Source organism: Leuciscus leuciscus, assembly GCF_965113295.1.
Source record: "Leuciscus leuciscus genome assembly, chromosome: 1".
In the NCBI taxonomy this organism is placed as follows: Eukaryota; Metazoa; Chordata; class Actinopteri; order Cypriniformes; family Leuciscidae; genus Leuciscus; species Leuciscus leuciscus.
The window spans coordinates 30417691-30442699 of record NC_138725.1 but is presented as its reverse complement, the minus strand read 5'-3'; the positions used below and the strand labels follow the sequence as shown (position 1 = coordinate 30442699).

General features: G+C 40.1%; 1 protein-coding gene and 1 long non-coding RNA gene across 3 annotated transcripts in view; both read right to left on the bottom strand.

The window, feature by feature from the left end:
• LOC309503405 overlaps window positions 1-25009 on the bottom strand; it is a 311403-nt gene that overhangs the window by 4639 nt on the left and 281755 nt on the right. The window lies entirely within an intron of this gene.
• Window positions 8632-24436, bottom strand: LOC309508156 (disks large-associated protein 5-like). 2 transcript variants are annotated; one of them, XM_082182682.1, is made up of 21 exons: window positions 24261-24436; window positions 23143-23363; window positions 22880-23061; window positions 22259-22315; window positions 21832-21865; window positions 21653-21733; window positions 21153-21233; window positions 20957-21034; window positions 20769-20797; window positions 20508-20683; window positions 17798-17953; window positions 15586-15828; window positions 13452-13540; window positions 12334-12494; window positions 12157-12255; window positions 11830-12067; window positions 10332-10974; window positions 10170-10227; window positions 9431-9599; window positions 9285-9322; window positions 8632-8959 (listed from the first exon to the last, which is right to left on the bottom strand). In XM_082182682.1, the coding sequence occupies exons 2-21, from the start codon at window positions 23360-23362 to the stop codon at window positions 8855-8857; spliced, it is 2937 nt and encodes a 978-aa protein (XP_082038808.1). In that variant the 5' UTR covers window position 23363; window positions 24261-24436; the 3' UTR covers window positions 8632-8854. The 2 variants fall into 2 exon arrangements, with proteins under 2 accessions (XP_082038808.1, XP_082038809.1); XM_082182683.1 differs by lacking the exon at window positions 17798-17953 and having other exon boundaries at window positions 24261-24421.

The window sequence follows — 25009 nt, the reverse complement described above, 5'->3', positions numbered from 1 at the left end:
GTGTCCACGGACGCGTCCACCTCGGGATGGGGAGCGCTGCTCGAGGGCAGACCGTTCTTCGGCCAGTGGTCAGAACGGGAGAAGCTCCTGCACATAAACTGCCTCGAAATGCTGGCAGTAGACAACGCGCTGACGCGTTTTTGTCCCCAAATAAAAGGTCACCACGTCTTGGTCCGTTCGGACAACATGTCTGTGGTGTCCTACATAAATCGCCAGGGCGGCATCAGATCCGAGAAACTGTACAGGCTGGCAGAACGCCTCCTGGTATGGGCTCAGTGCAACCTGCGCTCGCTCAGAGCAGCGCACGTGCCAGGGATCTTGAATATAGGACCGGACAGACTGTCCAGGAACAATGTTCCGGCAGGCGAGTGGTCTCTACACCCACAGACAGTCCAACTGCTGTGGAAGAAATTCGGCAGAGCGGAAGTGGACCTGTTTGCGTCTCGAGAAAACGCTCACTGTCAAGAATTTTTCTCCAAGAGCAGGAGCGCGCTGGCCCATGTGTGGCCCCGCCGCCCGCTCTATGCTTTTCCCCCCGTCTCTCTCCTGCCTCAGGTGATAGAACGCATCAGGGAAGAAGGATGCTCAGTACTGCTGGTAGCACCGTTCTGGAAAAACCAACCTTGGTTCCCAGCCGTGATGCAGTTAGCAAGTACTGCCCCGTGGCCAGTACCAGTGAGGAGAGATCTCCTCTCACAGGCCCGCGGCTCGATCTGGCATCCTCGCCCGGAACTATGGTCCCTTCATGTCTGGGCCATCAACGGGTACATGTTGGACTCCCTAAAGGAGTATTAAACACGATCACGCAGGCTAGAGCTCCGTCTACAAGACGACTCTATTCTTCGAAATGGTCAGTGTTTTCGGGCTGGTGCACAGCCCGTGGTGTGTCACCCACAAACTGTGATGTGACAGAGGTGCTTTCCTTCCTACAAGAGCTGTTGGATGGGGGCAGGGCCCCCTCCACGCTCAAAGTTTATGTGGCGGCTATAGCAGCGTTCTCAGAAACAACGCTTGGTCAGTCAATAGGAAGGAACGATTTAGTCATCCGCTTCCTTAGAGGAGCTAAGAGACTGAATCCTCCCAGACCTCCCTCAGTCCCCGTATGGGACCTTTCTACGGTTCTGGAAGCCATGAAAGGTGCGCCATTTGAGCCTTTACAGTCAATCGATTTGAAACACCTGTCTTTCAAAACGGTGTTTTTGCTGGCTCTCGCTTCAGTGCAGCGCATAGGGGATCTGCACGCGCTCTCTGTGAGCGCGGCGTGCATGGAGTTTGGGCCCAATGACTCAAAAGTTATACTCAAACCTAAGCACGGTTATGTTCCAAAATCCCTCAACACACCGTTTAGGGCGCAGGTTATCTCCCTGTCAGCCCTACCGGTCCCTGATGAGGAAAGAGACGCGAGCCTCCTTTGCCCAGTCAGGGCATTACGAGCTTATGTGTCTCGCTCGTCTGTTTTCAGACAGACGGAACAGCTCTTTGTTTCGTTTAGCGGACGCTCTAAGGGACTAGCCGCGTCGAAACAGAGCCTATCCAGATGGATAGTTGATGCTATAGCGCTGGCATACGCCTCCAAGGGCATGCAGTGCCCTTTGGGTGTCAGAGCGCACTCCACGAGAGGCATGGCCTCTTCGTGGGCCTGGTCAAGTGGGATTGCCTTGCAAGATATTTGTATGGCGGCAGGCTGGGCCTCCCCGTCTACATTTATAAGGTTTTATAACCTAGAGGTTCCCGCCCTGCAGGCCAGGCTGCTGTCGGTCTAAACTACCAGTATTATCTGACCTGATGCGATCAGCTCAGAATTCTGCGTTTGCTGAGCACAGCTCAATGTTCGACAGTATAAAGCTGGGCAAACTGTGTAAGACCCACATTTTTCCCCATCAGTTCAGGCTGTACCCCGCCCTGTCTGTATGATGAAATTCGCGTCCCATCGACGCTACTTTATGTGGAAAAGTGAGGCTGCACCCCTCCCTCTTCCCGGACTCCCTGTGAGTTCACTGAGTGATTGTGCACTATATGTACCCCGGGCTTTCGCCCTTGGGTCTTTGGTGTCAGATCTCAGCATGCACGGCGTTTTACATTGGGTCCCCTAGCGTAAGATATCTTACGCAGTACGAGAGACCTCTCGTAAGAGAACGTACTCGGTTACTAACGTAACCTCGGTTCTCTCTAGAAGAGGGAACGAGTACTGCGTATCTTGCCGTGCATGCACACGCTCTGGTTGCTTCGATGATGAAAAACCAGATAATAGCTGCCTGCGAGCGATATTTATAGGCCTAGACCACGCCCATTTCGGCGGGACGTGACGCAGCGGGCGCGAAGTGCCCTGATTGGGTCTGACGTCACGCCAGGCCTCGCTCGATAGGCTGCTGCAGTTGCCGCAGAGCAGCCAATAGGCGCGCGAGCTGTCTCGCCTATGTCTGCATTGCTGCTGCAACGCGTTTTGCATTATTACAAAATTAAGGATAATTTTTGGCTTCAATATCTCGCGGAAAAGGATTTTCCCCTAGCGTAAGATATCTTACGCAGTACTCGTTCCCTCTTCTAGAGAGAACCGAGGTTACGTTAGTAACCGAGTACGTTTTCCTCAGCGTTTGTAATGTCTGCACAAAGGGCAGCTGTGCGAAGATTCGCCTTTGGAGAAAACTGTTGATTTTATACTCGAAAAATGTAAGTATCATTAATATAAAAAATGTATATTACCCCAGAATGAATTGCATTGCTATCCCACCCCAAAACATACAATAATAACAACGATAAATGCTGACCAATACTTAATTATATTACTTTTTACTGAAAATGATATAATTCAATAAAACAAACAAAATGAAATGTATGTCATATGACATAGCTATGCATGAATACACTCTAGATGTGTATATAGTGAACATATCTACATTTTCATTCAAACTATTAATTAAAGCATTAATTAATTAAATTATTTTATTTTATTTACTGACAACAATGAGAAATATTAATAAATTAGTAAAAGAATGAATGAAAGTCACCATCACACAATAAACAAATGCATATACAAGTCAACACATGAAATAAAGCTTTATTCAAACTACAATCATGTATGTAGGCTACAGGCGCTGAACCCCACATCCTTCTGCCATCTCAACACAGCGGTTCCCATTCTGAGGCTTTATTCTGATTAATCAGCTGACCGCCAGAGGTGAGCCGTTCCTTCGTGCCGGAGGTTGTTGCGTGATGTGTTGTGCTTCACAATCTGAGGCAATAAGGGCAGGTGGAGTGATGGAGGGTCTCGTAAGGGCAGGTGGAGTGATGGAGGGTCTCATAAGAGCAGGTGGAGTGATGGAGGGTCTCATAAGAGCAGGTGGAGTGATGGAGGGTCTCATAAGAGCAGGTGGAGTGATGGAGGTTCTCATAAGGGCAGGTGGAGTGATGGAGGTTCTTATAAGGGCAGGTGGAGTGATGGAGGGTCTCATAAGAGCAGGTGGAGTGATGGAGGGTCTCGTAAGAGCAGGTGGAGTGATGGAGGGTCTCATAAGGGCAGGTGGAGTGATGGAGGGTCTCATAAGAACGGGGTGGAGTGATGGAGGGTCTCATAAGGGCAGGTGGAGTGATGGATGGTCTCATAAGAGCGGGGTGGAGTGATGGAGGGTCTCATAAGGGCAGGTGGAGTGATGGAGGGTCTCGTATGGGCAGGTGGAGTGATGGAGGGTCTCGTAAGGGCAGGTGGAGTGATGGAGGGTCTCATAAGGGCAGGTGGAGTGATGGAGGGTCTCACAAGAGCAGGTGGAGTGATGGACGGTCTCGTAAGGGCAGGTGGAGTGATGGAGGGTCTCATAAGGGCAGGTGGAGTGATGGAGGGTCTCGTATGGGCAGGTGGAGTGATGGAGGGTCTCGTAAGGGCAGGTGGAGTGATGGAGGGTCTCGTAAGGGCAGGTGGAGTGATGGATGTCTCATAAGGGCAGGTGGAGTGATGGAGGGTCTCACAAGAGCAGGTGGAGTGATGGAGGGTCTCGTAAGGGCAGGTGGAGTGATGGAGGGTCTCGTAAGGGCAGGTGGAGTGATGGAGGGTCTCATAAGAGCAGGTGGAGAGATGGAGGGTCTCGTCCATGGCACCATTTCCAGGATTCAGCTCTGTGGCTCTGCCGCCATCTACTGTGGTCATTTTGCCTTTTTAATTTGAAAATAAAAGTGTTTGAATTTTACCTACATTGTGAAGCTTTGTTTTACAAATCTGGGGCTCGTTCTTCGTACGTTGCTTATTACATCCGAGATCAAATGACACATCCAAGATAATATCATCGTGCTAATCATGATCTGGCTAACTCGGTTCTTCGAACACACTTGCCGGATATGATTAGTATCGCTGGATTGAGTTATCTGAGATAATTGCGAGTTCATGCGCTGGTTTAAAAGGGGATATGTATCGATAGTAGAAACATTGATCAGCAACGCTGCTATTGGCTGTTCAGCGTGGCCAAAGAGCGCGCTCAGTTTTTCTCCTCAGCAGAGCAAGAACTAATAGTCGAAGTTTATTCGGAATTTTAATGTTTTAATGCAAAACGCCAGAGAACACCTCAAAGTCTGCAAAAGCCAGGAGAGAGAGCTGGCAAAAAGTAGCAGACAATTTAAATCCGTTAGAAGTGTCCATGTTAGATGTTTTTATCACTTATTAGCCTATATTTTTGAATTTGAATAATTGCATAATTACTTTGTTCATTGTAATGTCAGAGTCACCACACTAGAACATGGGAACAAACAAAAGTGAAGTACAAAAATATTCTACATAATGGTATAATTTTTAGTTATATTATAGTCTCTTTTATAAAAGACACTGTTAAATAAATGGTTGGCTGTTTATAAAAGCAACCAAGAAAAAGGCTGAGAAAAAAAAAAAAAAAAAAAGAAGAAGAAAAGATCTTAGTAGCCTACACTGTAAAATAATTTTTGCTGCATTAAATTAAGGCTGTATAGTCATTTCAACTGTTAAATCTTGAGTAATGATGAATTGCTTTGACTTGTGAAAGTGAAAACTAATAAACTTATATTAATGTAAAAATATTTTTCCAGAGTGTAGTTCATTGTAATGACATTGTGTTTTCCTCTTTTGTGCACCTTTACATAATACACCAACACTTGTATCTGTTCCCAAGAAAGTGGTGGCTGAAATATGTGCAGTAAGTGGAAATTTTTTTAATAACTTTCCAAAGGAAAGAAAGTATAAGACTTTGTAATGTCCATTTGTTTCCATTGCACTGGACAGTGAATAAACCCTCTCAGATAACTGTCATATGGAGGAACTAGCCTACCTGCAAGTGCATAAATAACTTTACTTAATTTATACTTGTATGCTTTATGGCAGCAATATAAGTTGCAGGATTCCACATCTACAGAAAGGCCTACAGAAGAGTCTGGACAGACAGAGGAGACATAGGCCTACAGGTGGGCAGTGGATAGCCAACTTTTCCTTATTTGTTGCATGAGGCATGTGTCTAATATCTCTTGTTGCAGGCACTTGACCACTGGCTTTTCTTTACAAAGAACAATTGAAATAAAACTCAAGGAACTAAGTATATTGGTCTTTTATTAAACATATAATGAAAAGTTTTTATTTTTTTGGCAATGTTGTGTAATATGGCACATGCAATAATGTCACAGGCCCTGTCAGGTGTGCAACCCTCAGACTTATCAGACACTGAAATCTTCCCTTTAGTTAGCCAAAGTTCATTTCATTGTGTGCCCTTGTCCTGGCTAGAGCTGCACTGTAACTGGTTTGGGTCAGGGAATGGGGTCATAAAACACCTGTCTGCAGGAACATGTCATAATCACCTATGAAGAAATGCAGTTCTGTTAGGATCAGCATAAGTGTATGTAATACAGTGAGCTTGATATTTAATTGTGGAACTTTTCTTACCACTTTCAAATAATGTGCATAAATGTGAATCTCTGAAAATACTTAAGTCATGCACAGATCCTGGCCATTTTGCTTTCACATTTGTGATATGGAAGATTTTAGTCAACTGCCTTTTTTTATTTGATATAATATTATTAATCTGGAATATTAAGAATCCCAATAGTAACTGGGCTGCACATTTACATTGTGAACCCCCTTTCTGTTCACATAATCCCCTTCATTGAGGCCTTGATGGCAGTCTATGGAAGCCTATAGTCTATGGTACCAATCACGTTAGTGAAGCCTGAGTGACATACTGTAATCGGCATGGTCATGATTGCATGATCTAAATGAAAAAAAACTGCTTTACAACATTGGGTCTTAAAAACCTAAAACTTTTTTTTAAACCTAAAAGCGCCAGGTAAACTCCGAATGACACGACAGACAGCACTTTCCATCAAGTTCTCCGCATCTCCAATAGTGTAAAGGAAAGAGCCACTCGCAAATAATCTTAGGGCAATGCAAACAGTTTGTGCTGTAGTTAAAGCCCGACTCCGACAAGTCGAAAATAAATGTGCGTTTCCAACAAATTAATAATGTAAACGTCAATCTCACGAGTCACGAGAAAAAATATAAATCTCAGAAAGTGCACTATCGCGCTGCGCTGGACTTCCCGTATCAGCTCCGCTTAATAAAGCTGCCATCTAATCCTGTTTACATGAAATAAGCCTGCTCCCGAGCAGGTTTAAGCTTACGGACCTGTTGCTATGACAGCAAGTCCAGGATGAGCGTCGAAGAACCAAACAATCCAAGATCATGCCAAATCGTCAACAATCAAATCCAGCTAACTAAGTTTAGTTAGCGACGTACGAAGAACGAGCCCCTGGACAATCAAAGGAAAAATAACATTTAAATGGGATAATATTCAGACTTTTGAGCTTTAAGTGCTGGAGAAAAAATGTGTGAAGTACTTGAAAGTCCTTAATTCTTATAACAGTGGTCTATAACCGTCTAATTTGCTGGGGGGGGGGGTTATTTTTTTTTTTATTGCAGTACTTACACATAATTACAAGCTCAGGGAAGTGAAGCAAGGTTCAGACCTGCAAACTCCTCATACTAAAAAAGGTGGGGGGGGTGCAGACTAACTTTTTTTTTTATACATGCCATGGGATTAATCAATGCATGCTGACGAATGATGTATAATAATAATAATTAATCTGCATACCCTAGTTTTGCACTGATGTAACAAGACTGACAGTGACACAATAAGACCTCATGTTAGCATCTTTTTACTCTTAAAAAAAAAATATTAAAAAACATGTATGTTCTTTAATGTTTGATTATAATTTTACTGTCTTCACATAGGGATGGGATTTGATAAGATTTTATCAATAATAATGCCACTGTCGATTCTGATTATCGATCCAATTCTTTAACGATTCTCTTGTCGATTCTTGATAGCACTGTGTGGGAAAATGTTTAAAATGCTTTTAAAAAAAAGTGGTTTTATTTATTTTAAAGTTTAAGCTTGAGTTAGAGAACCGTTTTCTTGGTCAATTGGGTCATTTACGTGAATCGCGTAGAACCGGAGAGTTTTTTTTTTTTTGGGGGGGGGGGGGGGGGGTTGTTTCTCACAGTAAACTGCCATGCAGGCTAGAATTGCGAAACATTATTGGATAATTCGTATAATTTACATTTCTCTGGGCCAATCGGAATCTTAACACTTGCGTCATAATCTTGAAGCACACACACCATGACACACACAGCGTCAACAACAGCTGAGCTCGCCATTTGCCTGGCTACCGTGCGAGTCTAATGGAAACTCACGCATGAATTTTCCTGCATTGAACTTGTTTTAGCGCCCGCCAAAGTGAATTTTTGTCCCGCCAAAACGAGGATAAAAAAAAATAAAAAAAAATAAAAATACATAAATATCCTGGATTTGCATGAAGCACATTATAATTATACATACAAAAAAAGAAAAAGAAAAGAAAAGCATAACAACAAGGTTAAGTCATATTCTAATTTGCTGGGTTATGATCAAAGCTATGTGATTCATCACGTCACACACTTGTCGTCACGTCGAGGGAGCAAGATTTTATGATGTCATCCGAGTTCGCCAAATCGACATACCTTGGCTTAATCCGAAATCACCCCCTTTACCTATTTACCCCCCTTTAGCTATTTGTGGGGACAGCCATTTAGTGGTGTTCAAGACCATAGTGGACGTTATTGAGTGCACTCATTCAATCCCACATTGCACCGCAATAACGAGTGTACAACCGATTTACGCTCAACGCCTGTCTGAATTCGCTCATTCGTATTTATTCACTTCTTCAAGTGAACAGTAAGTAGCCTATTAATGAAGTAACGTAGGGAATAGTGAATGAGGGTTTAGGGTACGATTTCAGATTCAGCCCTTGGTTTTTGGTGCATTGGCGGCAGGATATTGCTAAATATTACACAATTTATGCGCTCAATTGAGGACGATGGAAACACATTTTCTTAATAAATTAGGCCTACATGACGTGCAAAAAAAAAAGAAAAAAAAAGAATAAAGAACAGAATTTCTCTTGCAGATGCTGACAAGGTATTTTAAAATAGTTTTTTTTTTTTTTTTAAGCCCATGTTTTATAAGAAAGAGGTTCCAAACAATAATTTTAATCACTCGCCCACTTCTATGACCCCTATGATCTGTCTGTCATTTCAAAACAGTCAGTCACCAGCGGGAATAAGAAAATAGTCAATTGAAAGAATGGAAGTGCATTGTTTTTTTCTTATGATTTTATTAATGTGCACAACAGTTTTGACATTTGAAAGCCTTAATATTTTCTGAGATCAAAACTGCATAGAAATAGTATTGCTGTATATAAATACACTCATTATAAAGTACAAAAAGGGAGTAGCAAATAGATGAACAAGTATCAAAAGGAATCTAATTTAATAAAGCAAAAAAAATTAAACATTCAAAGAGTGGATGTGCTTTTATTGGTTTGTGGGAGGAGTGAACATGATCAGGTCACGTTCACACATTGATGGTCTCACTCTCTCCTTCTGCTCTGGGGTGAACAGCAACAGATTGTCTGACATCTGAAACACAAGGTTATGGACAAATTCAAAATTAAAATGCTGACAACTCTCTAATTGTGTGATAGAGTAGTGGTTCCCACAGTCATGGAAAACATAAAATGGTGGTTTCCAGGGTTTAAAATCAAAAAAGTTATAAAAATCTTTAGGATTAAAGATTTTATTCATACAAATTAAGTCAAACATTTCTGTAGTAATTGTTTTACTAGTTGCACATCTATAAAATATTTTATTGGATCAAAAAATCCAAATTGTGTGAATTTCCATGACTGGAAAACTGTGGGAACCCTATTGAAAGATAGTTAATAAAGGAAAGATGTAAATCCACCTGACTGGTCCCGGGTGTGAACACCATTCTGGGAAGAACTGAGACAGGAGTGCAAGAGAGAGAAGTGAGTGCCCACGTGCCCCCCAACAAACCATATGATGTGAGCATTAATAACATTATGATGTGATGTGAGGGACATAAACTACCTGTAGGTGTTGCCAAGACATCAAGAGGACGCTCCTCTGCCGGAGCCACAGGACTCTCCATCTCAGCATCCTCCACCCCAAGGGAAAACCTCTCTGCTGCAAGACCCGGAGACATGCTGTCTCTCACTGATGGCTGCAGGTAACGCTCAAAGTCCAAACCAGTAGCATCCTGGGAAAAATACATCAGAACATGATCCATAAACTCTCAAATAAAAGAAAAAAAGCTCTCCTGACTAATAGTGGGATTTAGAGGCTAGAGGTAAAGACACAGTTTGGAGGATGGATTTATTTATTTATTTTTGCACTCTGTCATTAATAACCTTTCATTTTTGGCAAGTTACATTAACAGCCATATATTGTAGCTTTATTGTTGGCCGATAGTGATAAGCTGATACAATTATATAATGTTACAGTCAAAGCCAATAACCAATAAATAGCCGATATTAAAATTCTGTACTATTTTGTCTAAATACATTTAAAATAACTATAATTTTGTGATGCCTAAATTCATTTGTAGCATTTAAAATGATTTTTCAGTTTTTAATGTGTACAGTATGAAAAAAGGGATATTCATTTTGAGATTTGCTAAAGGATACATTTAACAGTGTTATTACATTTGTATTAATTATTATTAATGACAGCAAAAGGTAATCAATATAAAAAGAGGAAGCTTGAACAATTAAATATCTAATATAAATGGATACCAATTATATATACACATATACACACACAAAATCACCTCAGCATCTTGAATTCCAGTCATTTCAACATCTGTGTGAAGCTCTCTGGGGGGGGAGCTGTATGAACAGTGGAAAGAGTATAAAAGATTATGAATTATGCCATATTTAGTGGCTCATATGTAACAAATTAGATGGCCTAATATTAACAAAGCACAGCATACCCATTACAGGCCGAAATGACCTCATTACTGAGATCTGCAGAAATGCTGAGATCTTTGGTTGGTGTGGAGGGCATCAGGACAGGGGAAGCAGGTGCTTCTGCTTCTGCTGAGGAAGAGGTGCGAGATGAGCACTGGGCAAGATTATCTAAACCAGCATCTGCTCCAGTTGGGGCAGGCAAACTCGCTTCAGAGACCATGTCCTCTTGGGGTTCCTCTTGGGAGGAAGGACTGAGCATAGACTCAAGCTGAGGTTCCGAAGAATCCGCGAGATGCTCGGACTGGATGGGAAAGTCTCGTGATTGGTCTACTGGACTTTTTTCTGCTGCATTACTGATCTCTGGTTGGATGTGTGAGGTACAGGTGGAGCTTAAATCATGAGGTTGGCTGTTAGAGCAGGGCTCTGTGTCTGGCGAAACATGTGTGGTCTGGTTGTGGTCAGGGCTGATCTGAGGAGCTCTGGGAGACTGTGGAGGCGTGGAAACAGGCAATACATCGAGGTGGTTTCGAGGAGGTGTGGCAAACGCGCAGGGTAGAGGGGAGGCACGAGAGACGGCATTAGATCTGCTCTGCTTGCCTGGAGTGCTGAACTTAGAAGCACAGGGGGAAGAAACTGTACCGATTCGACAAGATCGCCTGACAGCACCTGAAAAGAAGAAAACGATACAGATTAAAACACAAAGACAACAACAAAAAAGGATAGTGTAGTTAAAAGAAACTCAAAAAGAACAATTTCTAGACTATGGAATATATTTTTTCTCCCTTTGAATATTATTTAAATTATAAAAAGAAATACTAAAGAAATATACACTAAATAAATATTAGTATTGTACTAAAAAACAATTATTATTGTTATTTTTATTTTACAGAACAGTAAAATTACAATACTAATATTTATTGCCTTCTTAACTGCTTTATTTGTATAGCACTTCATGCAACACAGATTGTTCCAAAGCAGCTTTACAGTGATAAACAGGAAAATGATTCAATGACAAACAGAATTCAATTCTGCTGTAAAGCAGCTCGAAAAAGACAACAGTGTCATTATTCAGCTGAGGGCAGTTTAGTGGGAATTTAGGGTATTTAAGCCAGACCTTCTCAGCCTTTGGGGAGGAAGGGGGTCAGTGGGTTAAGATGAGGTTGATTTGTGCCGTTTAAGCACATTTACTTTGTTCTTTGTTAGAAAAAGTGTGTGCTGATTAAAGCGTTTGTTATTATTATTAGGAAATTTTTATTTTTATTTTTTATTCACAGACTTGTAATTTACACCCCAATTTTTTATTGATTAATAAAATTCACTCTCTTTGGATTATCCTGGTTTAAACCTAAGCCTTCCTATCACCTCCCTTGGTCCCTAACGGCATGACAGTTATAATATAAAAAAAATTATAGCATTGAAATTCTTGTCACTTTTCAATATTACAAAATACTAATAATATCCCCCCCTCCATGAGGAAAAAAAAACTCATGCTTCCTAAAGACAAGTAAAGTTCAGTCTTACCTAATGGTTTCACTGGGCTTTCCACCTGAAAGAAGCCTCCATGGAACACCACAGTCTGTGTGGCGGCAGGGGCCGCAGGAACAGGATCCGCATCGTCCTGGATGTTGTGTGACGTCTCAGAAGCTTTCTGTTCAGCCTGCTTGGCCCTCATGGCAGCCTTCACAGCAGCCAGTCGACTCTTCACTGCAGTGCTGGCACCTGCACCTGCTCCGGCCTTCCCTCCTACGGCAGGAGGCTTCTGTAGCAGAAAAGGATGGGATATGAGAATTACACGCTTCACATTTGAAATGCAAGATTATTAAAGGATGGTGCTGATCATGTGTTTACTTTGGCCACTCTTTTTCTGACGACAGGCCTGACTTCCTCTTTCCAATCCTTTGCTTCTGCTTCTTTCAAGGAATTAAACTTCTTGTTAACATCTTCCACCTGTGTAAAAAAAAAAAAAAAAAATTAAACAATGGTTGGACGTCATTTGAGCATTTTTAAAAGGGAACATCAACCCACCTGAAAGTACACCATGTCCCAGAAGCCCTGCAAGTCAGTGCAGGTTGTTATTTTCTCTCCGCGCCCCAATTCGCAGTCATCCACCAGCCCACTGAACTGGCCAAAGCGCTCTTTCATCAACAGTCTGGCCTGGCCCACAGCCGTGCGCATCCGGTCTTGCACTACACGGACAGGGAGAAATATACTTTCTTCATATAACTGTATAGTTGTCTCGAGGAAACATTGTATCTCTATATGTAATTATTTAAAAATATATATATAAATCATTACTATTGGTCACCCTTTACGTCTGTCGGTGGGTTTTGCAAATCTAACCAATGAAAAATATTAAAAAGAGCTTGTGACTATCTTGTATCTGCATTGGATAATCAAACTGTCAGTGAAACCTCATAACTCCACCCGCCTCTATAGTGAATGAAGTGGAGTACACGTGTGGACCGTATGCCTGTTTGCAATGCAAGGGTAAGTGAAGAACTGTTTTTTTGAATAAGTACAGTGTTTTCTTTACTCAAGAATCACAACATTTATAAAGGCTAATGTCTTGTGTATTCGAGGACCAGAGAAGAGGGTCTCAGTCTAGCATTTGTTGTTGAGTCATAGCCAATACTGTCTTAAACAGCCTCTGCATATGCACAGCACTTCATCTTTAATAACATGGGGTTTTGGTCAAATGACAAAAAACTGAGCGCCCACATAGCTACAGTAAAGTTGATGAAAACGTAATATGATGCACTTCCTGCCTCAGATGCGGCCGTTCTAATGACCGAGAATGTATGTTTAACAGGCGCTGGTCAAAAACCTTGTAACTACATTTGAGCTTGATTTTGGTCAAATGTTAATAATATAATGGTATATGCAAGTGTCTGAACACATAAAAAGCCACATCAGCTTTGACAAAAGCATTTAATTATTTTATAGTGTTTTTTTTTCCTGAAAAGCAGCATTTTTGGAGATACGAGGTTTCCATCCAACAGAGACGGTGATAAACATCAAATATGTTCTAATGAGTTTTGATTGTGTCATTTTAACTAGAAAAATTAATCCTTGCTGGAAAGCTTGCATCAAACCTAGTTAGGATAACGTGTTAGACTTTGGTATTTAATTCAAAGTTGTCTTACTCTCCTCCGGGATAGATGCATCATCAAATCTGGACTCCCACAGCTTAGAAAGTCCAGTCAAATGCTCAGTCTCACTGGCCATCACTGCCCTATTGAAACAGAGAAACAACATACACTTAATATTTAGCATGAAATATTTTGAATATTCCGATCCCAATCTGACTTCTGACCCGTACTGCTGCCTGAATCATAATCATACACTGTTCATTCATTGGCCAGAGGAGATCGCACATGACTGTTTACCGAAAGGAAAAAGTGCACCGCAGATAAACATTGACAATATAACATCACGACTAAATGAAAAGAGGTTTTACTGTTATAAAAAAACTGCTTTGTGAGCATTAGTGGAACTGAAGGTTTTAGAATGAACACGTGATCGTTGTCATGCGGTGAATCCGGCCAATCGTGGAATAGTTGTCGTCATCAGAGCTTGTGCAGCCTTTCTGGAATGAATCATGCGGCTGCCCTCGAATCGCTCTCATGGCACTTTGATGACATGCGTCACAGTCACATCATGACATGGCATCAGCGCGGTCTCAAGTCAGACATTAGCATTCTAAACGTGTAATAAGCATGTGCATGCCGTCACTGTTTTCAAAACGTTGTCAGGGCTCCAGACTAACTTTTCCACTGGTTGCACTGGTGCTACCAACTTTTTCAGTTGGTCGCACCAGCATATGATTTGGTCGCACCTTTTTTTTTTTTTTTGCTACATGCCATGGGATTAATCAACGCATGCTGATGAAGGGTGGTCATAATCTGCATACCCTAGTTTTGCACTGATGTAAAAAGACTGACAGTGACAAGAAAGACCTCATGTTAGCAAAATGTTTTAATCTTTTAACTCTCAAAAAAAAAAGTATGTTCTTTAATGTTTGATTATAATTTTACTGTCTTCACATAGGGATGGGAATTGATAAGATTTTATCAATATCAATGCCACTGACGATTCTGCTTATCGATCCAATTCTAACGATTCTCTTATCGATTCTTGATAGCACTGTGTGGAAAAATGTAGTCATATGCTTTAAAAAAAAAAAAGTGGTTGTATTTATTTTAAAGTTTAAGCTTGAGTTACCAAACTGTACTTTTTATGTAATTTCTGTAATAAATAGAACCTTATTGTAAAGTGTTACTGATTAGTTATACACCGATTCAGACGTCTCCTGAGTTCACTGTTGTAAAGATCAGTTGTTTTAACCATTCATTAAAATTAATCGGTTCAAAGGAGTCATTAGTTCGCGAATTGGACGTGTTGTGCGCGTTGTGTGATTATCCCAGCAGTTCGGACATGGACATCCAAGATTTCTGTCAACACAGAAAACATTTCATCACTGGATAGTTTTTTTTGTTTAATTAAAGTGTTGTTTTATGTCAGCTGAATGTCTGGGACGCTTTTCAGAGAAGATAAGGAAACTTATTTAGCACAATTCACACCCAGTGGTAATTCAGAAAAATAAAAAAAAATAAAAAAAATCTCCGAATGCTCCACATGAAACTTTGGTCTTCCGACCTTTTACCACCGTGTCGATTTATTTTGATTAATATGTGCGAGGCAGAGAGAGCAAGACAGCGCTTAGTTTGGAGACGGTGAAGTCTTGTTTACACTTTCACCTGGCTCCGAAGAGAGAGAGAGAGAGAGAGAGAGAGTGCGCGGGCGCGACTGGGTCTCTCGCTTTCTCTCTCTGCTCGTTCTTTCAGTTAAACATGCGCCCTGTCACAAGCGCATTTCATCTACATTACTCACCGATCAAATAAGACTTTGGCGGGACAAAAATGAACTTTGGCGGGCGCTAAAACAAGTTCAATGCAGGAAAATTCATGCGTGAATTTAACTGAGTAGTACATGACCATGCACTCGCACAAATGCGACCACATCAAATTTTAACTCACACATTCTCAAAAAATTGGTCGCAGTCTGGAACCCTGGTTGTGTAAATGAACAGCCAGGACGCAAAACAAGTTTTATGTTGTCAGTTGAACACAGTGTCGTGTAAACGGCCCCTAAAACTAATTAATTACAGAAATGGTTCCATGGTTGCAGAAAGCTGTGTATAAATGGAGACTAATGCATAACTAAAACACTACAACATACCAACGAGTCAGTTCTATTAATGACAGAGATCTGCCTCACCTGAAATAGGCAACATCATGCTGAGGCTCCAAGGGGGCCAAAGGAGCGGGTGGAGCTGCAGAGGTGGACGGCTGTGGGGAGGATGGGACAGGAGGGGGAGAGGACACTGAGGGAGGGGGGGTGGTGGGAAGATCTGGTGGAAGGGTTGACAGAGGTGGTGGAGAGGATGAGAATGAAGTAGTGAGGTGAACAGGTTTTGGGGGAGAGGGGAAGGTGGGCTCCTTGCTGGCTTCAGACAGAAAGCTATAAAAGAGAAATATGATAGTATTATTTCGGACCAATGTCAATGTCAAATTTATTTATATAGCACCATTTATCCCAACCGAGGTTGTCCAATGTGCTGCACATCTTATAATAGACAATTGCACAGAACAAATAAGCAATAAAAACATCATAATAAAACAAACATTTCAATACCACTTCCTCACTAAGTATATGCTAATTCAGAAAGATGCGTTTTTAGCATAGTTTTAAAAACAGGTAAGGATGATACAGAGCGAATACACAGAGGTAAAGCATTCCATAATCTGGGGGCAGCTACTGAAAAAGCCCGGTCGCCTCTGCACCTCAGCTTTGACTTTGGGATACATAGCAGTTTCTGGTTAGATGACCGGAGAGAAAGAACCGGACGATACTCAGTAAGTAATTCCGAAAGATACGGAGGGGCCAGACCATTTAATGATTTAAACACCAAAAGAATAATTTTAAAATTTACTCGATAACGCACGGGCAACCAGTGCAAAGAACGTAAAACTGGTGTAATGTGCTCCCGTTTTTTAGTCCTGGTTAAGAGTCTAGCAGCTGCATTTTGAACTATTTGTAACCGGGATAAAGCTGACTGGCTAATCCCAAAATATAGTGAGTTACAGTAATCCAGTCTCGTCGTAATGAAAGCATGGATCAATTGTTCAAAATTTTTACTCGTCAAAATGGGTTTAACTTTAGCTAGTAGTCTAAGCTGAAAGAAACATGATCTGACCACAGTATTGATGTGTTTATCAAATTTCAGCTTATCATCAAAAATAACCCCTACATTTTTAACCCAAGGTTTTACAGAGGAAGATAACTCACCAAAATTTATTTTTGGGTGTACTAACAGAGTCTGAAGGACCAAATACTATTATCTCAGTTTTGCTCTCATTAAAATTAAGAAAATTTAGAGACAGCCAGGCTTTCACATCAGCCAAACAAGTCATGAGTGCCTCTCAGCCATTGGAACTCTTTTTTAAGGGCAAATATATTTGAGTGTCATCTGCATAGCAGTGAAAAGACAGACCATGCTTCCTAAAAATAGAACCCAATGGTAGCATATACAAAGAAAAAAAGAATCGGAGCTAAGATGGAACCCTGAGGTACACCACATGCTAAAGGAGCTGACTCAAATGAGTGTTCACCCATATTAACATTAAAACATCTATTTAAAAGATATGATTTGAACCATTCAAGAGCGCTTCCTGTTATGCCTGCGCAGTGCTCCAGGCGAGTAAGAAGGACTGCATGGTCAACAGTGTCAAACGCAGCACTCAAATCTAGGAGCACAAGCACAGAATGGTTTCCAGAGTCGCCAGTAAGTAGAATATCATTTAAAACCTTCGGGAGTGCAGTCTCTGTAGAGTGGAATTTTCGAAAACCTGATTGAAAGACCTCAAATATCTTATTTTCATCTAAAAAACTCTGCAATTGTAAAAGCACTATTTTCTCGAGGATCTTTGTAATAAACGACAAATTTGAAATTGGTCTGTAGTTTTCTAAAACAGTAGGATCTAAGTTATGTCTCTTGAGCAAAGGATATACTGTAGCATGTTTTAACACATCAGGTACAGAACTAGTTTCAAAGCATCGGTTAATCAAAGTCACAAGATATGGACCCACTGCATCAAGAACTTGCTTCAGGAAATAAGGAGGCAAGATGTCAACAGTAGAGCCTGACGGCTTAAGCCGGCAAACTATTTCTTGAAGATATTCAAAAGAAATAGGTTTGAATTGACTAAACTCTGCACAGCAAACAGAGTAGATGGACGGATCAGAATCAGGGTGAGATATCCCCCGCCTGATAGAATTAATCTTGTCAACAAAGAATCTCAGAAAATCCTCACACATTGTTCTTGACACAGCAGGGTACTTTGAAACCGTTGGGTTGACAACAGTGTTAAAAACAGTAAAAAGAGTTTTGGGCATATGGAAACTATTATTGATCATGTCAGCAAAATACCTTGATTTCGATTCTTTCATTGCCTTCTGATAATTAAATAGTGAATCTCTATATAATTCCAGCGAAATCTGAAGCCGGTCCTTTTTCCACTTTCGCTCCGCCCGTCTACAGATCTGCCTCGAGGCACGAACGTAATCGTCAATCCAGGGTTCAGATCTAGGTTTGAGTTTTAAAGTCTTTACAGGAGCAATTGAATCCAAGATAATCAAAGAAGTCGAGTTAAATTTAAGTTAGGGCTGGGCGATATGGGCAAAAAAAAAATATCACGATAATTTTTTTTATATCAGTCGATATCGATAATTATCACGATAAAAGTCAATCTTTATTTCTTTAAAGTTTAAAGGCAGATTTTTGCTCCTAAGTGAAAGTTGTAGAAACCAGAGCGTTAACTGTGGTTTTAAACCACTCTTTATTGTCAGAACATATCATCATGACAAACACTTGCCAAACAGGTGAACATTTCACAAATCTGAGGTAGAACATTCAAACATTTGTCATTTTTCCTTAACAAAATAAATATATTTATTGGACAATTTCTTAGTTTCTGCATGTGCTCATTTTTATTAATTTTTTTGGTAAAATGTAATATTCTGACTGTTTGAGTTTTATTAAACTTAACCATTGGTCATCCAGTATCATACATTTAGATCATGACAACCACAGATGAAACCAGGCATAGCCTACGGTAGAGCCCTGCACGGGCCTCAAATCTAGGCCCGAGCCCGGCCCTGGCCCGAGACGCTCAGGCCCTAGCCCGACCCGTGTCCGACAGCTCATCAGAATTATCAGCCCGAGTCCGACCCAAGCCGGTTTTTTTTTTTTTTTTTTTACAGCGGCAGCCTGCCCTATTTGCAGCCATTCAAATATGTCCGTTTTGTTAGTTATGTTTCTTTTCTTTTCATTTCTTTATTAAGTTAATTTAGACAAATGTTTGGAGCATAAAAAAATAAATAAAAAAATGACGACCAAGCAAGCCGAGCCAACATCATGTTCAACAGCGAGTAAAACATGTTTGATCAATTTAGGCTCTCAAATCAACGCTAATACTTTACTTGCCTACAATAAAATCCATAGATATAAAACACTTCAAGCATATCACACAGACAGTTAGTTTAATGTTTATTTATTAAACCACAGTGAGTCAATTATTTATTTTTTTAAATACGTAACAGCGCTCGCAAACGAAATGAGCAATAGCCAATCTAAACAAATTAAATTAAATAAATCAAAAACAAACTTGCAGGTTATCTTACCTAAAAAATGCACCACAGAACATGGCCATTCTTTTTTCCAGTAGTTTCCAACAGTTAAACGGAAATAAAGTCCAATCAAACGAAAAGTTAGAACAGTCTCTTACAGAGCATCGTGGAGAAAAAGAATAGCATCCACAGTGGAAGATTTTAACCCAGTCCTCTCTTCTATCACTCGCTGACGGGAAACCTTCTGTGTGTGTGCGTGCGTGAGACTGTCATCAATCATATGTCAGTGTAATTTTACGATTATGAAAGTTATGAGGTTATTAAATGTCTTTCTATGTTTGTTTTTCTATCGTCGACGTCAACTTCTCATATTTTTTTAATTAATGTCTAAAAATATAAAAAGAAGGATAACCCAAAAAAGGCCCGAGGCCCGGCCCGCATGTGAACTATGACGTGAAAATTGGTCCGAAGCCCGGCCCTAGGGGCGTAAAAAAGTCGGGGCCCGTCGGGCTCGGGCTGAAATGCAGGGCTTTAGCCTACGGCACCTCACTATCACGGCAAAATGTAACTTTATGGTTTCTATGGTATTTGTATGAAAAACAGGAGCCTAAATACATTATTAAATACTGTAATTATATTCCATCAGTCCTTTAATACATTGTCTACATTAATAATATAATACAATTCAATATGTATATCCCACATTTCATGATGTAGTTAATATTACTAGGCTAACGTAGTAAATCCATGGTAAATGATGGGAATGTGTAGACGGAAAAGCCTTCAGACTGTATCGCTGCACACAGTGTTTCTCCTGTTTGTCAGCGCTGTTTCATTTGCCTTTAAACTGGTTTAAATCACTGAGACATTTGTGTTCTCCGCTGAATTCAAGCGCTTCTCACTGGATCTCGTGACCGAGAGCGATCAGAGTAAACGCAGTGAGCTCACGCTGCCGTTTGGTCTTTGAGCCGAGCGGATAAATGGTCCGTGTGGCGCGCGGTTCAAATGAGTTTCGTTCCGCTTTTGGCGCATAAACATTATTGAACATTTATCGACCTCTTTATACTGTTTTATCGAGAAAAATGATATCGCGATAATTATCGTTATCATTTTATCGCCCAGCCCTGGACTCAGATCACACTGACTTATGTCAACTGTTTGAACAGCATCACAAAAAGCTAATGAAAAGGATATGCTAGTAGATGGAGTAATTATTCTAGATTTTCGGACACATTTAGTAGCTTTAGTACAAGTTGGTACCCAGGGAACAGAAAACAACAGTTTTATGGTCAGAAAACCCGTTTTCAGTTACTTCAAACTCAAAGTGGAATGCCATAAGAAAACACAAGGTCAAGAGTATGTCCCGACTGATGAGTCGGGACATTCACATACTGAATGAAATCAAAGGCATTAATCAGATTAGAAAATTCTTTTCTAATTTGGACCAGCTTATATGATAAAGCTTAGAGGCATCACACATTCTGTTTATTAGAATCGAATTCAAAAGGTACCTCGGTGAGAGGAAGGCACTGGCTGATTGTGGAGAGAGGGGCGCAGGCTCGAAGGAACTCAGACCAACAGGAGGCTGGAACACGAATCCCTGAGGAGCAAATGAGGGGGGAGCAGCTTTGGGTTCCTCTTCCTCAGGAACCAGAGGATTAACTGCAGTGTCCTTTTTCTCAGCAGGCTAAAAATAGCCAAGGATAAAATATAATTCCCAATTTTCTGAAAAATGTCAAAACCAAAAAGATAGATAGGACAGATCAACTCACCTTATTTTCAATAGCTGTATTCGTGTCGCCTGTGTAAGATTATGAGATCTACTGATTAATGACACCTATACAAACATACTGTAGTTCTGGACTGATGCAACACTACTTCCATCTGAGCGGCGTGGCAGTATAAAACAATATATAATATCAGAAAACATGCCAGTAGAAAATAACCGTAGGCTCATTACCCTGCATGGCTTTCTCTCTGCCAGAAGAGGGCGCTGCAGGACATTTAACAGTTGATCTGGTTTTCATAGCACTTGAATCTAAATCACACAAAGTGGCTTAAATTACACACATGTAACACAACTAGAGCATAATAAAGGTCACAGAGACTAAGCTTTTGGAAAAGCCCAAGATTTAAAATGTTAAAATAAAACTCACCAGCAGCAACTGGTTTAACCACGGCTGCCGGTGTCGCTTTAGCAGCTGATCGTGTGGTTGGAGCTCTCACAGACGGTTCAGCTGTAATATAAATGATAATTGTCTGCATCTGCTTTTTTTATTTGAAGGAATTTACTTTTATTCAGCAATGACACATTTAATTGATAAAAACAGACATTTAAAGACTATAATGTGACAAAACAACTAACATTTCTGTTTAAATCAACGAATTTCCACAAAAATATTAAGCAACAAAACTGTTTAAGCAGGTTTTTGAGCACCAAATCAGCATATTAGAATGATTTCTGAAGGATCAATCTGAAGATAAATTTAAAAATTTTAATTAATAACATTTCAAAATATAACAATTTTTATGAGACTTTAAAATAATTATTTTCATCTCATCTTTTTGAGCAGTAGTGTACATATGAAAATGTTGACATACTATATCCTCCACTTGCATCTTTTGCACATTCCTAAATTTAAGTGAGTGGTTTTACCAGTAGCTGCTCTGGTTTTGATGGAAGTCAGAGCTTTGCCGTTGTTCTTGGCTGGAGCTCTGGTGGTCGATACAGCCTCAACTGTACAAACACAATAACAGTCATTTCAGTTTGATCAAATAGAATGATCTGCATTTTGGAAATATAAAAACCAGAGAAATTGAACAAGCAGGACAAACCTTTCTTTGGAACAGTATGTCTTTCAACTGCAGGCTGTAATAACAACAACAGAAGTAGATCATATAAAACAAAAATGACGTGATTTCAAACCGTGACTACAGAAATCCAAAGGTAAAAGTTGCACCACGTACTTATTTAGGCAAGAGAGCTGTGACAACAAAAATATGAGGTTGGTATGTTTTTGAAAGAAGTCTCTTATGGCTGCAATTACTTCATCAAAAATACAGTAAAAACAGTAATATTGTGAAATATTACAATTTAAACCATTTTAAAATAGAATTAATTCCTGTAATTTTAAGCAATTTTTCAGCAGCCGTTACTCCAGTCTTCAGTTTGCAGCAAGACTTATGTTTGTTTACAGGGGAAATGTTGGGAAAAACTCACATTATTTTTGTCATTTAATTGTGTGATTACATGCTTGCATACCTTTTGATTCTGCATCATTGAGCGGGTCACTCGTGTGGACTGGTTAGTTTCTGCGATCTGTCATGAATCATGATGGGACATGAGATGGGAAATTAATGGTGCGTTCAAGTCCTTCTGGGAAGTTTGTATTTACGAGTTGAGAATTCATGTTTATGCCGTCTTGTTTGCTCAAATCACTTTCATCAGAGCAAGACGGTGGCGTACCTTCTCTTAATTAACTATACAAAAATACAGCAAGGCTTTTAAACTTTACTTCTAGAAAATGAAGAACAAAGAATGCATCAGGTGTATCATTTTAATGTTATTTATTATTATTTTATAACGTTATTTTTTAAGAAGCCACCACTACATATATTGTTATATTACATTGCTATTATATTTTGTTCAGTCAATTAGCTTATTTTGTTGTAAATAAAAAAGCTTGACTCCCCACAACTCGAAAAGATCAGGGCTTAAAGAAAATCCAGAGCTTGTCAATCGTATTTATGCCTTTGTGGTGGCGTTCACTTCATGTGCAGTCAACTCGTAAATACAATCTTTTCGACGTGACTTGAAAGCACCACAAGTACTCTTAATTATAGTCTGAGACTGACTTTTCGAACTGATCTTCCCATCACTCACCTTGCCTCTGCCTGGCACAGCAGTGTTGGAAGGCAGATACCCGAGCGGCTGAGGCTTATACAGGCCGACCTTAAACACGCCTTTCTTTTCTTTCTCCCGCTTTTCCTTCTCTTTCTGCAACAACTTGTTTTCTTTGTAGCGAGAGAGCATCTTCTTCCTCTCCTCAGCAGCAGAATTTGCATCTGTTAAGAACAATTGTAACTACTTCAAAACAAGGCCATGTCAACACAAAATCAAACAACAAAACTAACTACGATATTAACCATTAGCTGTCTTTGTTTTGGCTGCTTGGCCTTGGGTGGCCGTGATGCTGGACGCATCCATTGAGAGCTCGATCTCCGGCAGCTGGTCGAGGTGCCTGCGCAGATTTTGGATCTTCTCTCGGTTCTCTTTCTGAGATTGAGACCGACGTCTGGACATCTTAAGCCGGATCATAGAGACACTGCTGTCCCGCTTGTACAGGTGAGCGAAGCGAGAATCCATCCTACGCGAGTTTTCACAACAAGAACAGTCAATTACCTAAAGCAGTGGTTCTCTATTGGTGGGTCCAAAACTTGTTTGAAGTGGCCGGTTGCATAAACCGCTTAGACCAGTCTTACAAGTTAGTCATTCATTTTTTTCTTTTAAAACTGGCAATAACTTTAAGCAAGTTACTTAAACAGGCGTATTGTCTAATTTGACAAACTGCTAGTAGGTCAGACTTAACATACTAGTGACTGTGTTTAATAGTCTAAACTGGTCTCAGGTCTGTTTTTAGAGCAAATGCAGAAAAGTACATGTAAATAATACCGTTTAATCATATGATTTTTGCTAAATAATTAGGACAGTTTAAGAATAAATAGACTTGAAAATTTTTACAAGTGAGATTAAACGCTTTCATATCTTTATTGTTGACATCAAAAGCAGCGTTTCTAATCAGACTCTTTAATAACTTATTTTTTGCTGACCTGGTATCAAAAACACGGATGATGTCAATGTAACATTTAGTGTTTTTTTTATATACTTCATTTATTCTATATTATATGTCTATGTTATATATATATATATTATATGCCATTTTCATTCTCAGAGCATCCTGTTTGTTCAAAGTAAAAACAAAACAAATAAGTTACAACCATAGTCAAGCAAATACACGTTCATTTCTTATAGGCAAGATGTCATTTGTAAAAAGTAAATTCCGAACCAAATCTTTATATATTCACATTTAAAATATAAAATTCAAATATGATCTTTCCTGACGAAACGCAGCAGCAACAACACATGATCACAGTTTTGCTCACTATACAAACCTCACGTTTAGCATGTTTGGAAGTCGTACGCAATGACAAACTAAGTTAATTACAAACTGACAGAAATAATAGGAGCTAACGTTATTTCTTACCTTTATATTAAGGTGGATATACGGGAGTCAATGACGTTTAATCCGGAGACTAAATAATTCGCAATATCTTTTCAGTAAACAAACGTTTAACTGTCCTAGGTGTGTCGTGTGTACAACTTGCAAAAGATGGCGGGCAGGCCAAGTTTGAAACTGAAATACAGCTCTTCTGATTGGCTGCTCCCCAACACAGAAACGTCCGTTGATTGGTCAAATTTAGATGACGAGTTATGCGCCTCCCATTCGCAAATCCTGTCAACTGGTTTACACCCGTCTATGGTTTACACACATGTATGCAGAATCTGCAAAATGTTAATTATTTTAACAAAATAAAAAGGGATCATATGAAATGCATATTATTTTTTATTTAGCACTGTCCTGAATAAGATATTTTACATAAAAGATGACTTCTTTTTTACATAATAGTCCACAAGACAAAAAAAGCTGCATTTATAAAAATGACCCCATTCAAAAGTTTCCATACCCTTGATTCTTATTACTGTGTGTGGTTACCTGGATGATCCACAACTGTTTTTTGTTGTTATTGTTTTTTGTGGTTGTTCTTGAGTCCTTTGTTTGTCCTGAGCACCCCCTGGCTTTTAATGCATCATCTTGCATAATGCATCAGTGAATGTGTTCTTGAGTCCCTCTTATTGTCCTCAGTGTGAAAAGATGGATCTCAAAATCATACACTCACAGCTGGAAAGGGTTCAAATATGAAAAAGATGCTGGAAAACTGACGAATTTGCAGG